The sequence below is a fragment of the Strongylocentrotus purpuratus genome, unplaced genomic scaffold, assembly GCF_000002235.5.
Source record: "Strongylocentrotus purpuratus isolate Spur 01 unplaced genomic scaffold, Spur_5.0 spur5_scaffold_4, whole genome shotgun sequence".
In the NCBI taxonomy this organism is placed as follows: Eukaryota; Metazoa; Echinodermata; class Echinoidea; order Camarodonta; family Strongylocentrotidae; genus Strongylocentrotus; species Strongylocentrotus purpuratus.
This window is the reverse complement of record NW_022145610.1, coordinates 18,924,896-18,941,719: the sequence shown is the minus strand read 5'-3', so window position 1 is coordinate 18,941,719 and position 16,824 is coordinate 18,924,896. Positions and strand designations below refer to the sequence as shown.

At 35.4% G+C, this 16,824-nt stretch overlaps 1 protein-coding gene across 1 annotated transcript; it reads left to right on the top strand.

Moving 5' to 3' along the window:
* Positions 1-376: 376 nt before the first annotated feature.
* Positions 377-10,969, top strand: LOC115919049 (surfeit locus protein 1-like). The gene is made up of 8 exons (XM_030998068.1): positions 377-514; positions 2,821-3,056; positions 4,069-4,257; positions 6,465-6,537; positions 7,604-7,651; positions 9,053-9,167; positions 9,648-9,729; positions 10,313-10,969. The coding sequence occupies exons 1-8, from the start codon at positions 455-457 to the stop codon at positions 10,389-10,391; spliced, it is 882 nt and encodes a 293-aa protein (XP_030853928.1). The 5' UTR covers positions 377-454; the 3' UTR covers positions 10,392-10,969.
* Positions 10,970-16,824: the final 5,855 nt, after the last annotated feature.

The following is a 16,824-nucleotide window of genomic DNA, read 5'->3' as shown; positions in this document are numbered from 1 at the left end:
AAAAAAAAAAGTAAAAAAACACAAAAAATTTCCGACCGACCGACCCATGTTTTGGCACCTAAAGGGCAATGCAACAAGTTTTTATTTTAGGCCTGATTGATGGGTGGATGATTGGATCTGAAAAACAAAATAACTGAGCACCAGCTCAATGACACAAAGATTTAATTTTTTCTTTGGTGGAGAACATTATATCTCTGATTGGAACTTAACAATCTAAATCAAAATATATAAAAATGAAGTGCATGCATTGCTGTTCATTGTTTGTATAGGCCCTATATGGTCTTTATTTGCTTTGTTAGTTGGACTTATATTCCTTTTCTCCAACTGTTGCAATCTTCAAATCGGCATTCAAATTTGTGATTGGTATATTTTTTCGTCTACATTCACCTGCATTTTTATTGTTCGGTAACTGAAAAAGCTTCCCCTTTGTTTATTGAAGTACGACTGAAGCGTCATGATGAATAGATTCAGAGTGAGAGGGATGAATTCGGCTACTAGAACGTATTTGTTCCAGGTAAAATCATATGTTTAAAGGAATTTCTAGATAGGTTATGCAGTATGTTAATATTACGTAATTTCGATAGCATTGTCCCATATGTTACTTTTGGTGTAGGCCTAATGTCGGAAAGTGTTCGTGGTTCTAGTTCAGCCAAACTCAAATTCAGAATGCAGATTACGATCATTACGGAAGTCTTTCGATAAATTCTCTGGTGACGGCTAGACTATTTCACTATTAATACATCTTTGCTAGCTCAATATTATCTCTGTAATACTGTATAATTGTGGACGAGTCAAACTAGAGTTAGGGAGGCCAATGCCCAAATCTAACTTTTTAATTACTAATTTGTTTATACTAAAACTAAGATTAAAAGAAAGCATTTACTTTCACTAAGAAAATCCACCCATCTGCCGACTCCATAGGTTCCATCAAATAGGAGATATCCAGCTGGTTTGTAGCCATTTCCTTCTACGCCTTTCCGTACGTAAGAGCCTTGAAACAATTATATTTCATGTCGCAAAGTTACGTTCATAATTAGACAGGCCCGAGGGACAAAGTTCATGATGAAGTTTAAAACTTCGCGCGAAAGTGCAATCACTCAACAGCGGCTAGCCTTGAATCGGTCGCACACGTACACACCTTCTTCTTCTTAGTTGATCCCTCCACCGACACAGGCAAGCCCCGATGCAGGCTGAAGTCCAGCCATCAATGACAATGTGCGAACGATTACATCTTCTACTACTACGAGCCGAAGACGATGGTTCAAAAAAGGAAAGAAATATATATAATTCATTGATATTTACCTTAGATGTGTATTCCAATAATTTGATTTCCTCATGAGTATTCCTTATTATCAACGATCGAGAAGTTACGAGGTCCAATTAAAATCCATCTTGCAGCGAACACAATCATAGCGCACATCCATGCATGCAACGTACGTGTACTAATATTTCTCCCACTCTCTCTCTCTCTCTCTCTCCCTTTCGCTATACGTAACATACACACTCACTAACCATGTATCATACAACACACACCTTCAAATCATGGCTTTCATTTCAATTCTCAATTGGAGTATAGACTGCTCACGTAGACTTTTTTTTTTACTGAAATATCTTTTTTAACACTTCTCATACATTACTGCACGACACTCGTATCTAGTGCTGTGAGAATAAGGTACTATAGGGTCTATAAATAAGACTACGCTTTGCGCACGATCTGACCGGAGCTCAGATTATGTCGCAATACCCTTTATTTTTGGCGCGAACAATGACGTCACTGTTCACTGTTTTCCTTCTCATTTTGAGATGGATGTAGCTATAGGGCTCAAACCAACGCAAGATTGACAGAAACATCGTACTCTATCTACTTTCGAATGTTCAGTTTGTAAAAATCTGTATTTAAAAAGATATAATCTTTTTTCTTTATATTTTCTAGTTGTTAGAAGTGGCAATTGTGAACATCTGAAATGTTGATCTCTATCAAAAGTTCTTTACTCAAAACGGATCCCATATTTTTAGGGTCTACCTTCTGCCAATGAGAAGGTTTTTAGTGAGCAAACCTCTACGCCCTCTAGGATTTTCTTAGTCGGTGGTGCGAGTGCGTCAAGGTCGTCTGCAACCACAATTATTGGATTAAAAAACGTCAAAATCTGCAAGATTGTCAACAAATGGTGAAAGACTGTTACAGATCCGTGATTATAGGTATGTTGTGAAATGTATAATTGTATTTTCTTTTCATATTTTCTTCAATTTTTATTTTTACATCATTTTTTTCCCTTTGCTAATTTTTTGAAGTGGGCGACGAGCGCACAAATCGTAGGTGTAGAAGCCTTACGCCCGGGCATTGGCCTCCCTACTAGAGTTAGTTTCTTTCGTGCAAATAGGGCCCTTGTCCGAGAATAAGGATCATCCACTCGGGGGACGTTGCATCTTGCCATCACCCCTTGGCATGCCTCGGGTGATATCAGAATGCAACATCCTCTTGAGCCTATAAAACAACCAGTACAGGCACAGCAGTAACTCCTAATAAATTGCGTTACTTATTAATTAATTATTTCATTACAAATCTTTATTCTCAGTTTTCTTTTGAAGACTAGTCTATAACTGATTTTCTTATAAAATTGAAGATACTTATGGCATATATATTCAATACTGAATGAACGCCATAAAACATTTACCAACAACAACAACAGCAGTAATTATATCTATGCTATTCTATTGCTGTACTGGGTAATTTTTGTCTTTGGTATTCTGATCATTTTGAAGGATTAACACTGACTAACATTAACATTAACATGTGCAATTGTTTGAAATTCTCTACAGAGGATGCTTGTTTTAAAGAATGTTCTTTCGCAAAAGCCACCTCTCGGTCAACGGCTCAGCTCTACCCAGGCAAATGAAGAAGGAGGATCATCACTCATGAGCAATCTCCTGCTTGTCATACCAGTTGCAGCTTTTGGTCTTGGCACCTGGCAGGTTCAGAGACGCAAATGGAAACTGGGCCTCATCAAGGATCTACAAGAGAGATCTAATGCTCCTCCTGTTCCTTTGCCTCTAGAGTGAGCTCCACTTTATTCATGATATTATTTTGTTACTTCTACTTTTTCTCTCCGTCACAACTTTTCGCTCTTTTGTCTTGCCTTCTTTTACTGTACCATCCTTCCCCTCTTCATCCTTCAGTCTTCATCTCTTTTGTAATCAACTAATCTATCATTCTCTTCCTTCTTATCATTCTTTTCCTTTTCTTATGTGTTATTGTCATGCTCTCTCTCTCTCTCTCTCTCTCTCTCTCCCTCTCTCTCTCTCTCTCTCTCTCTCTCTCTCTCTCTCCCTCCCTCCCTCCCTCCCTCCCTCCCTTCCTCTCCCTCCCTCCCTCCCTCCCTCCCTCCCTCCCTCTCTCTTCTCTAAAGTATACTACGTGCATCCCTAGATATTATATTTATTTTGGAAATATATATATCAGCAATGTATTTTATTCAGAGGTCATAAAAGTAGGCTGTTTCAAGGTTGGTTTTTATTACACCAAGAATGTCAAATTATACATTCACTATTCCATTGTACTTGATAATGTATGGATCACAAAATTACCCAAAAGGGTTACACTTGCCCAAGTACATATGCATGAACCCTATGACTACAAAATAGGCTTAGTACAAGGACAACCTGGATTGGTTGGGGTATGTTGGCAATGAAGCAAAAATGCTCTTGAGTAAATGAAAGGACCAAAACGGCTGGTTATATAGAGACTGCTTGTCAAGTGCTTGACCTATAAAACTGATCATTTGAAGAATTCTGTTAATGAACATCTGTAGGAAAGTATTGCGTTTAAACATTATGTCTAGATGTTTTGTATGATATTCAAATAACTTGTTATATGATCAAGATCGGATTCAAGAAACAAGCTATCCCACTGAATTAATGTTTGAAAAAATGTAATACCTTTGTTTATCTTTGCAAGGTCGATACGTGCGCTATATAAGAATCCAATATTATTATTATTATTATTAAAACCTTTGTTTATCTTTCTGTTGGAAATGAAATAAATATGAATTGAATGTCTTCCTTTAATAGAGCCTCGGAACTAAATGAGCTGGAATACAAGAAGGTCAGAGTGCGTGGTTCATTTGATCACAGTAGAGAGATGTACATCCTTCCAAGGAGTCTCTTGCAAGCCGATGAAGGTGGTCATTCAGGTAGCATGATGGCCGGCGGACAGACGGGTGTCCATGTCGTCACTCCATTCCACTGCTCAGACCTAGGGTGAGCATTTAGTATGCCTTTTCCTATTCTTTATTTATAGGTGTTCAATTCAATTCAATTCCAATGAACATTTATTTTCTTCCATTCAATTTCAAATTCATATTTGATAGCTGTTTAAACAATACAATTTATACGTAGGAACATTAATATAATTAAAAAACTTGTATTACAAGGAAGAAGGCGCGAAACCCGGTAAGCAGAGCTTGTAATGGGTATGCCCGAATACACAAATACATTTATACATTATAAATTGAAGAAAGGGATAGGCAAAGAGAAGAGGAGGATAGAGAGCTTAGAGAAAGAGAAAAGAAGAGGACTGCAACATAGTAGCAAGCCAGTGTTTGTTTTATTTATCTATTTAACCATGGTTAAAACACCTGCTATCAGCCATAAAGCTTTTTTTCAGCAAGTCTGTTAAAAACCATTCACACAATATACATAAACAAAACAAATATAATTCATATTAAATAACAAGAATACTAACATGTAAATAATGCGTAATAACAAGAATACAAATGTGTAAATAACTGTAAATAACAATCACACTTAGTATTTTAAATATCAGAAATTATGAGAAAAAAAATACAATTTAGTCAAATCACAAGCTCCTTTAACATCATAAAACAAATCATCAGAGGTAAATTCAGTGAACGAGCAAGGGAGAGAGAGAGAGAGAGAGAAAGGGGGGGGGGGGAAGGAGAGACAAAGACAGAGACAAAGTCTTTAAGATAAGTTGCTTGACTGGATCACAAGTGATGGGGTTCAAATCCCTGTCACATACTTTGACAAGACATAAATCCACATATGCCACACTACCCAAGAACTGCAGAGCTGCCAACCTTGTGCGACCAAAAAAAGGAATTTCAAGCAAAAAAAAAAGGACTTCGTTAAAACGAAACTAGCAACAACGCGCTGCAGACTCCCAATACAGAAATGTCCATTCCTTATGCTGTTTTTTCCATACAAGCAGGTATTTTGGGTTTTGTTGTTGTTGGTATTATTGGCATGTCATTCTTTTTGAGAATATTTTTCTCTTCTAGTATGTTTTCAAGTTTGTTTTCAAGTATATTTTAAACTTAGTTTTGAATTTGTGATTAAATCAACATTTTTGGGCAGTTGTTTGTGTGAAAGGCCTAGACTAGTCTATGTAAAAAAAAAAATTAAAAAAAAAAAAAAAATATTTTATGAAGAAAAAATGTACTACCGTAATTTGGAGGAAAAAACAGAGTAATTCTGGCAAAAACAGAATGGTTGGCAGCTCTGCAAGTGTGGTCAACCCGTTGATTACTGAACTGTTGCATTCCAATAAACTTTAACACAGGGACCACCCTGTTCCCATAGACAATGGGTTAATAGTTATACCGGTTGGAAGAAATTCCTTGAGTGGGCTTTATAAGGGGGCTGTTTCATTCATAAAGCTGTTTGTAAAGTTACGACTTGTATATGAAAAGCCAAATGGGATGCTCAATCATGATTAAATACATCAACTAAAGTTGAACTGTGCAGATGTAGATCAACATTCTTATGGTAACAAACATTTTTAATGAAAAGTATATTTTTTGCCATAGTTTAATTGAGGTTATTGAAAATAACAGAAAAAACTTTGGGCATCCTATCTGGCACTACGAACAGCTTTATGAAACACTCCCCAGGGCAGATAGACCAGAGCTGGGTTAGTAATCAAACCTTTTTGTTTTTAATGCAACGGCACATTTCTGGATGCAATATGTTCTATACGCAAGCAGAATATAATAATTACTATTATTTGGTCAATAAAAAGGGCTCAAAGCATGATTGGAGGCCCAGGAACAGGCCCCCAAATATGCAAGCAGTTAGTCCATATATAAAGGTCATTTGAAGGTCATTTAAGTATGGTTGAAAGGTTAGAAATAATAAACTAATAGTCTCTAACAGATTAACAAACTGAGTTACTGAGATCATCAGAGTATATGCCAAGGGGTTCTATCTGTTGGTACAGCTAGGGCCCGTTTCATAAAACTTGTTATCAATAACAAATGCTAAATTTCTATGACAAATTTGCTCTCAGCCAATCAGATGCCATGATTTCAGTAGCTTATAACATTAGCTTGTAACTTGTTATTGATATCAAGTTTTATGAAACAGGGTCCTGGATGTTAGGTTGATTACAGCTCAAAATTAATGTTTAAGTGATTAAAACAGTGAATATGTTTCTACATTGATTTCAGTGTTGATATTCTGGTGAACAGAGGCTGGGTTACAAGGAAAAGCCAGGATCCACAGAAAAGACTCTCGGGACAGGTGTGTTCTTTGTTACTCTTGTATTTTTAAAAGTTTGAGGACAGCTTAAAGATGAAGTTGAGTTCTGGTCATGCGATTACATTGTGAATGAAACGGTGTGGAATCGATCAGAAAAGGTTGATCATCTATAGCATAAAAGTATTGGTGTGTACTGCAAGGTTCTGGAATCATCAAAATGATAAGAAATTTGGCCCAGTCTTGGTAAAGTTACAAGCACTGTACACAGAAAGATGTATATGGGACTATGCGATATCTATCCCGGCCGGATAGATATGATAATTTACCAAATATATTAATTAGTAGGCGGTTGCCTGGCAAAATTTGTATCATCATGCATTAGTCAAAACATATTCTTTCACATGATTGGTAATACGAGCTTCCATTTTCATTTTTTTGAGAGGGGGGCGTTTCCAAAACTGGTCTATACCTTTAAGTGTATTTGTTAATCTCTGCATATCACTGATACAATAACTGATAGTGAAATGTAGACAGGTGTTAGCATTGAGTGGCTTTCTCATAGAGGAAATAATATTCTATAATATTGGCATTGTGGTAGAAGAATAAGCAACTATTTATTTTTACCTTAAATGTTCTTTTTTGTTTTGTTTGATATATATCTATATTTCTTCACCCCCCATCTTTCTCTCTCTCTCTCTCCCCCCCCCCCCCCTCTCTCTCTCTCTCTTTCTCTCTCTCTCTCTCTCTCTCTCTCAATCTCTCTCTCTTTCAATCTCTCACTCAATTTCTCTTCCTCTTTCCTTTTTCACCTCAAGCTTGTTATATCAATCATTATTTGCGGTTATTTCTCATTCTTTGAATAAGATATTCTACAGTGCCTCTTTTTGAGATATTTCTGGAAATGTGTAATGAAATCAAACACAATTTTGAATGATTTCATTCTGGACAAAATATAATGTTGAATATGCTAATGGAAGGTGTATTTCTGACTGGAAAAAAAGAGAAAAGGAGAGAACCTGTCACATTTTGTCTTTTCCTGATCATCTGTGAAACTTTTGATGTACTTTGTCTTTGATATTTATCTCTTTGATATTTATCTCCCATGCAGCAAACGGGTGAAGTTGACTTAGTTGGTTGTGTCAGGTTAACAGAAAAGGTAAATATCTCATTTCAGAAATTCACTAATAATGTATAGAATCATGAACCTCTTTGTATTGAGAAGGTCAGCAACCACAGGACCATTTTAGATCTCAAATGAAGGATACAATTTTATCAACCGAAATATTGAACAAATAAAATCTACTTCCCATAGTTATTGATGATTATGTTTGAGAATCTGTTTCAGACTCTGCTTGAGACTCTGTTTGAGAATCTGTTTGAGAATCTGTTTGAGACTCTGTTTGAGGATCTGTTTGAGAATCTATTTGAGGATCTGTTTGAGAATCTGTTTGAGGATCTGTTTGAGGATCTGTTTGAGGATCTGTTTGAGGATCTGTTTGAGAATCTATTTGAGAATCTGTTTGAGAATCTGTTTGAGGATCTGTTTGAGACTCTGTTTGAGGCTTTGTTTGAGAATCTGTTTGAGGATCTGTTTGAGAATCTGTTTGAGGATCTGTTTGAGGATCTGTTTGAGACTCTGTTTGAGGATCTGTTTGAGGATCTGTTTGAGGATCTGTTTGAGACTCTGTTTGAGGATCTGTTTGAGACTCTGTTTGAGAATCTGTTTGAGACTCTGTTTGAGAATCTGTTTGAGAATCTGTTTGAGACTCTGTTTGAGACTCTGTTTGAGGATCTGTTTGAGACTCTGTTTGAGAATCTGTTTGAGGATCTGTTGAGACTCTGTTTGAGGATCTGTTTGAGACTCTGTTTGAGAATCTGTTTGAGACTCTGTTTGAAAATCTGTTTGAGGATCTGTTTGGGAATCTGTTTGAGACTCTGAGGATCTGTTTGAGGATCTGTTTGGGAATCTGTTTGAGACTCTGAGGATCTGTTTGAGGATCTGTTTTTGCAAATACTCATATTGCGAATTAAAGGAACAGCTTTTTTTATTGGTCAACATTGGCAATAAAGCAGTGGACAAATATTTCAGCCATTTTATTAAAATTCTGTGGAAAGTAGTAGATTTGTTTCCATTAGAATTCAGTAGAGTACCTAAAGTTCCTTTTTTTTTAAAGTAATGCTACTCTAAACAAAAACAATTATATTTGAGTGAGTTATGCATATTCCCAAATACAAATTCTGCAGTTAAATTGAAGTGATCTTCATTGTATAATGGAAAGACAGTACCCCTGTATGCCTGATGGTTCAATATGGTTCGAATTCACAAAGGAGGTTTAGATTTAACCCATGGTTTAACGCGTCATATGACGACATAACGCAGAGCTTAGACTATGCGTTATTTAAACCTCGCTTTGTGAATACTGAGCGAGGTATAAACTGTGGGTTAGATTTAGCCTAGGCTAAATAACCCATGGTTGATTAAACCGTGGGTTAAATTTAAACCTCCTTTGTGAATTCTGGCCTATGAGTTTAACCCTTGTCCACTTTCTACCTGTAGAGGGCTCAGTTCATGCCAAACAACGATGAAGTGAAGAACAGATGGCACTATCGTGATCTTGAGGCTATGTCTAGAGTGGCTAAAACCCTGCCTATAATGATCGACGCTGATAGAGGTATTGTAAACTCAATTTAAATAAACTTTACAGTTTTTTGCCATTCCCAGAAATAATGATGTACCAATGTTAAATAATGGCCTGATTTTCTGGAATAACCTACCATAAAAATTTAAGAATAGCAGGACATTAAAACAATTTCAACAATTATGTAAACGACATCTCCTTGAAGATATGAGCCACAATGTTTAATGAACTAAATTGCTATACAATATTTCATTATCTTCTCTTGCTTTCCATCCTTGGTTTTATCACATATGTAGAATTTACTCATTAACATTGCATTATTCCTCATTCTATTCTGCATTGTTTATTATGGGGTAATCTTCAACAAGCCTTTTTCTTTAATGGGGTGTTGGGTGGAGTTAAGTCTTTGTGTTTCCTTGAAAGCTCACATTTTTCTGAACATTTTGATATCAAATACTCATTTTGGCAAAATATGGAGTTACGTCTTTGTGTTTCCTACTTGTCCTGCTACAGGTAGCACAGTGCCTGGAGGACCCGTAGGAGGACAAACTAGAATCAGCCTTAGGAATGAACACATGCAGTACATCTTGACATGGTAAGAAGAGATACATCGCTCCTGTCCATCCAGGGGGGTGTTTCATAAAACTGTGCGCAAAGTTATGAATAACTTTACAAATGATTTGAATATGAAGAGCCAAATGGGATGCCCAAAGTTTTTCCTGATGTTTTAACAAAGTGTGACTGTATTTCCCAAAATCACATTGTAGCCAAAAATACACTTTGCATTAGAATGTTTTGTTAATAACGATAAGATTAACATTTCAACTTTAGCTTATGCAATTAAATGGATTTGAGTATCCTATTTAGCTCTTCATATTCAAGTCATTCGTAAAGTCATGCGTAACACCCCCGGGGCCCTCATAGTTTCATATATATATGGTGCAATATCTCTTTGTTGATTTTCATTCATTTCCAGGATATTTTCATCATTCTTCTGTAAATCCACATTTGAAAAGATGTTATTCTATTTTCCACGGCCTTGCTTATTGTCCATGTTTCTGCTCCATACAATAGGACAGACCATACATAACTATTAAAGTTTAGGTGAAAATAACCCCCCAAACTATACTCAGAAATTGGTTTTAATGCAAAGACATTTGCATCTCTTGTATCTACAGGTACAGTTTGTCTTTGTTCACTAGTCTGATGTGGTATTATGGTGTCTACAAGAAGCGTATGGTTCCACCGAGGATATAGCGTCAACATCATACCTCACGCAAGGTCCCCCAAATTTGCAAAGCTTTACTCGTCTTGAGTGATACTGTGGAGTCTGCTCCAAAGTTATGATCCCTCAGATCATATAGACTCAACATGATGCTTCAAAAAGACTGCAAACTTTCATAAGTATTATGTCATTCTATGGTGTCTGCAAGATGCAAATTATTGCATTTTGGATATATATTCAACATAATGTTGAAGAGCGTGTCTGTAGAGTATAGAAACATGTTATCGCAGTCTCCAAGAGATAATTTGTGTGTGTGTGTGAGGTACCTTTAGAAGCAGTTAGCCCTGTGTACTGGTACTTTGTAAAGTTATGTGAATATAGATGTGATTTCAAAGATAATAATTCAGACAACCATACAGAGACTGTTCAGGGCTTTAAGTTACACCATCTTTCTTCATAAGGGGATGCAGATTGATTGAGTTTATAGTCTGTGTTTCACAAAGATCCGAAGGTTGAGCTTATCTCTAAGCTGGACTTAACAATTATCGAAAGCTGTTAGCATCTTTGAAAATATTTTGTAAAAGTTATTTTAAAATGCATAAAATATTGATTCAAGTCATTCATATTTTCTATTTTCAAGGAGATTTTATGTTCTTGATGTGGAATTTATAAAAAGTCTAAATATTTGATTTTTCGCTGTTGAATATATTTCATTTTAAGGCTACAGATAGCTCTCCATAATTTTAAAGTCCAACTTAGAGTTAAGTTTGACTTAGGATCTTTGTGAAACACCCCCCTGGAGTTGAAAATGGGGTGCTCATGTGCATGTGACCCTTATTAGTATCAAGCTTTTGACCAAACTTGTTTAAGTATCAACTAGTCACAGACTCCTTAGAATTATTCTAACTGTATATATCAACTATTGAGTATGTGTTTTGTTGGATAGAAGTCACCAAATGACACTGTAGGATCAAAGGTATATAAAGAGTCGATTATCAGACTCAACTTTTGTATTGGACCATGCCTTCATTGGGTATTTGTTCTCAACACTCGAAGATAATAGTCCTTTCAGTAGGTAGCGATGGGAAAGACTAATGCTCTGGCTCATAATGTTATGAACCAGAGCAGTATAGGAAATCCTATAGAAAATCTATTCATTCAGATGGTCATATCTCAGCCAATACTTAACATAGTCAATTGGTTTTCGACATTTGGACATTATTTTTGACGCTCTTTCGGAAAATGAAGAACAAATCGAGAAATTCCAAAAATAAATGTCACACTTCACCACTCCATTATGTCTGAGGCAGGAATGTGAGAAAATATATATTGTTTGAGAAGACTGGAAATTCATGATTTGTTGAGATGTGTTTGATATTTTCATGGAAATTGTGATACATGTACTAATCAGAGGGAAAACAAATTATGTTTCAAATGTTTTTTTATGTATATTGAAAATCTATATATGATTATGGAATAAATTTTGATGGTATATCATGTAATTCATCTCATTTCATATTTTTTACTTTTATAAAAAGCGTTAAGAAGTTATTTTTACACCGAGTATAAGTGTAGAAGGATGCTGAATAATGACAGAGATACATGTATGCATGCATGGTATATTTAATTTGGAAAACCAGGGGGGTGTTTCACAAAAACCAAGATCGACTTTAAGTTTGGACTTAACTATGGCAGGCTGTTCATGCCTGAATCCGATGACCGGGGTAATAATATGATTACAGGGCCTTCAGGGAGAACAGTATGAATACTAATGAGGCTACCCTGGGTAAACAAAACATATTATTATTATTATTATTATTATTACCATTTACTGGCATTGGTCTCTCAAGGGACGTACAAATCATGGTCACAAATCTACATCTTTTGATAATTCATTATTGAAGGAAAAAATCATCTAAAGATCATAATGGTGAGAGCAAACAGTGGCATGAACAGCATGCCATAGTTAAGTCCAACTTAAAGTCGATCTTAGTCTTTGTGAAACACTCCCCAGGCCTGGAATGGCGCATCCCCCTCTACATGTATTAATGTGTGTCTATGCCACTCCAAGGAAAATCTGACTTTGAGATGTGTAACTTACACATACAACATATTATCACTTTACATATTCTTGATGTATATAATGCATATGTGTGAATTACATCCAAATGAACATTAAACAGAAGCATTTAAAGCATACCTCGCACCAGATTTAGGGTTTCAATAATTTTTTAATCCGAGTCAGAACATAAGAAAAAGTGTACACACAAAAGCTTCTGTTTTAAATTTGAGGATGAACACAAATGCAACAGAAAGCATATATCCACCCATACGCTTGCAATTAGCCTATTGGTAATTACAGTTAACTAAATTATTCATACCCTTACCAATCTTTGTACTTTAAGTATGTGGAAAAGCTATTTTGTCCAATCTAAGTTCTTGAGAATGTGATGTAATAAAGCTTACATTTAAAAGTATTCAAGAAACTACAAAGGACCTAATTCAACTAGTCCACTTTTCATTCTTGAGTTACAAAAAAAAAAACCCCATATATGACATCATTACTATACAAATAAATTGACATCATCTACAAGAGAAAACTATTATCAAGGCTTTACTTTTCCAACTTTAATCCTCCTACTACATTTGACATCATCATATGGGTGGGTAAATTGTGTATGGCACTGAAAAAGTTAACAATTACTGATGATTCTGTTTTTAGAACCGTCACTCATTAAAATGGTTCTATTGAGATGTAGCATCAGAATGCATAGAAATATTTTAATTGTTTAAAGATACTTTGCACTATAGTAAAGATATGGCATGCTTTTAAAGCCCCACTGCACTCCTTGTAGCTACCTGCTCCCTCTATATAGAAAACAATGCCTAAACCGGGCCTGTTGGTTCCCCATGATCCTCTTTTTCTTATGTTAATTGAGAGCTGAGTTGATGAGATAACCACCTGTCAGAGGGTGGTCTCTCATCCCTCCTGGCCAAACTAGTACAGACGGGCTTAATAGCAACTTTAAAAAAGTTCAAGAATACTGTACTTGAATGAAAACACACATACACAGATCAATATAGGTGAAATATGCAGTTAACAACTAAATTATTCATTTCCCTTGTAAATTTGATGTCTTTGTAACTCAAGAATGAAGATGGACTGGCTTAATTAGGGCCTTTGTTGATTACTTTTTAATGTAATCTTTTAATATCTTACATTCTCAAGAAACATAAATCAGGACAAATCAATTTTTCACATCCTTAAAAAATTTAAAAAATTGGTAAGGGTTCGAGTAATTTAGTTGTTAATTGTATATACACATGTTTGAATAAATTATGCATAAAATCTTTGATAAACTGTACAATAGAGCCTTCATGCATAGAATCTTTTATATACATATTTCAAAACAGGCACATCCATCAACCTCTAGTTACAACACACACAATTTTAAAAAAACTGCTGAATTTCAGTTAATCATGATATCTAATAAATTAATACATATGTCATCAAAGTTGTAAGTGTACCTCAAAAATAATTTGTCATCCACTAGAACATATGAAATCAACATAAACACACCAGCATTCCAATCCATGGGCTTAACGGATAAAAGAGTATGAAGAAAATAAAGAATAACATAACATAGCGCGCACTGAATCCAAGTCTTACTTTGGTTCCAAGCAGGTCCTATTTTTCGCCAGCGTGTTGTTGTAGTTTTGGTTTATGGACGTTTATCATTCAGAAGTGAATATGTACAGGTGTGTCGAGTAGTCTACTCACAAGTAACTTTGATGTTTAGATACGCGAAATCTCTTTACAGAAGTAAAATTTGAAGCTCGCATTGTGAATATAGTATTACGACATGGAACTACCAACATACAGAACAAAATAATATTTGGTGATTGATACCCTTGTGGATCCCCATTGAAAGACAGCATTCATGTTGATCATAGGGTGCGTTCAAGTGATTTTTTTAAGCTAGAATCACAAACATGAATCACAAATCAAAACGCTGTTGAAAAACATGGTTACTGCGGGAGAGCGTTCAAGCGATTTTTCATCAACGCTGATACTTGCTCATTTTTGAAGCCCAGCCACTGCTCATCACACTGCGCAGTTTGACCCAGGAAGTATAGGTCAATTTTGCTTCGTGCTTTTTTAATTTGTGTAGGGTCGACTGTCTGCCAAACCCGGAAGCGGGCCATGATAATGACGTTATAGAATCATGATTGAGATCCTGTTGCGTTCAAGCAATTTATAGCGACCGTTATTCTGCAGAATCACGATACAAAATGCATCTTTTTCAGCATTTCATGTTTGCGTTTTGAACACGTTTATTTTTACGACCGACACAATTTCGCTTGAAATCGCTTGAATGCAACCGTGTTTCTAAGGTGAAAAAGCGTTGCTTGAACGCACCCATAGTGTTCTATCCCACAAGTGGTAAATACATCAATAAATAAACACTTTAAGAATCCTACTGTGCATCACAATGTTGAACATCTACTAATTGAAACTAATAACAGGGTTCATGGTATACAGTATGAAGAAAGCTGAAATACTTGCAACAGGAAACATCTACAAGTTACCATGACAGCCATTTCTGCGTCAAGAACTTTTAAGAATTACAAACACATGACATTGTTTAATATGATTCAATCTCGTTCTATTACTTTGCAGGACTGATGGAACCTTAACAAATTTCAATCATTTGAAGAAATCACGAAGATTTATGCACACAAATAGACAGCACTAGGCCAAAATGGTTCATGACAGGGATAACAGATTTTGTATTTCTGATATTCATGAAATAACTAACATAATAATCATTATAAAACTATGGTAGCTTCGTTTCAATACCGTATGTACCATGTCAATAAATACAAGAGCCCATGGCTTTTGAAGAAAAAAATGAATACAAGCTTACCGGTAAACATCTTTTACTATGAAGTAAAAATGGAAAAAAAAGAGAAATGACATTTTGTTGTTGGTGTTCATGGCTTCTCTTTTGTTGGATTGAATTAAATTGTAGAAAATGTACATCCTACAGCTCACTATTCAAACTGTATACCATCCAATTGTGGAAGAATGTGCAATAACAATTGACAAAAATACTTAAACACGCACAATAGTTATAAATGAGGTTCTGAATACTCTTATGAATAATAAAGTAAAAATTACAGAGTATTGCAAGAATCCTTAAAGGAAGAAAAGCCAACAGTTGGCTCCAAATTATTGTGATGTCTGACTATATGCATGCAATTTGGTCTTTACTTCAACTAGAAGGCTTTCAATGAATATTCAAATTGTTATTTTAGTATTCAATCATTACCCAGAACCTAAATCAGGAAGATAACATTGTTTAAATTTCAATATCCAATGCAATTTCTTTAAAAAAAGGGTTGAGGGTGATTTTATAAAGTGTGCTGGGAGCTTAAAAGATCTATAATGGCATTTTGCTTTGAATACCAAAAGTCCCAAAAATAAATAGAGCAGTATTAAATAATTCCTGAAGACAGGCAATACGACAACCCTGAATATGAGCAAAATACTGAAGAGCAGAGAAAACGTGGTAAATATCTATTGAATACACTGTATTTGAAAAGATATAAATAGATTCCCTGTCACAATCACGAATTAGACCAACATAAAAATTGCTGTCAAGATATATTGCCTGACGAGGACAGCACGTTCACGTAAGACTCGGTAAACCATGGCAGGGTTCTGTTTTCAATATGGTGGATTCGCAACCCACAACAGACTACACACAAATAAAAAACTTTTTTACACAGAGTTCTTAAGCTCGTCTGGCTCTTGACAGGCAATATACATGTACCTCTCTGTACATCATGCCTCCGATCTGGCATATAAAAGTGAAAGTTCAGAAAATGGAATGTTGCAGAAAAAAAGAAGCACAGTAAACAACATATATTTCTAATACTTAGTTTCATCAAGGAAGTGATGTGGAAAATAATTATGTGATACACAAAATATATTGAACAATATCTTAGAGTACGGTAGCTCTTTTCATTTGAAACTTATACATTGTAGCATTAGACAACGTAATTCAATATGTAGCTTTTTCCTGTATCTTGTACAATTAATTCTATTAACAACTCACTGAGGAAGCTGTACTCCAAATACTTTGCTATATTCACAAATGTTGACTTTCTGCTGATCGAAGTACTAAACAGATGACACAAGATGTTTTAACAAGGTTTGTTATCGAGGTAAATATATCAATTCAATGATATTTGCACAAAAAATATCGCATTGTTTTCTAAGTACCAAAAAACAAGGTGAAAAATAGATAAATAGAACAATGCAAATTGTCTCAAGGCTCTTTCGCAGGTGGGGAAAATACTGTTCACATACGGTATTATTGACCTTCATCGTTCTCCCATCCATGATCTATAGATAGTTTTAATGTACACGTACCTTTGGCACTAGCTATGAAATATCAT

What these genes read in the sequence shown, in the direction of transcription:
- LOC115919049 (XM_030998068.1), top strand. Translation starts at nt 455, where the DNA reads ATGATGAATAGATTCAGAGTGAGAGGGATGAATTCGGCTACTAGAACG. An exon ending in TTCCACTGCTCAGACCTAGG is followed by an intron (nt 4,258 to 6,464) that starts GTGAGCATTTAG and finishes CATTGATTTCAG; the next exon opens with TGTTGATATTCTGGTGAACA. An exon ending in GTGTCAGGTTAACAGAAAAG is followed by an intron (nt 7,652 to 9,052) that starts GTAAATATCTCA and finishes TTCTACCTGTAG; the next exon opens with AGGGCTCAGTTCATGCCAAA.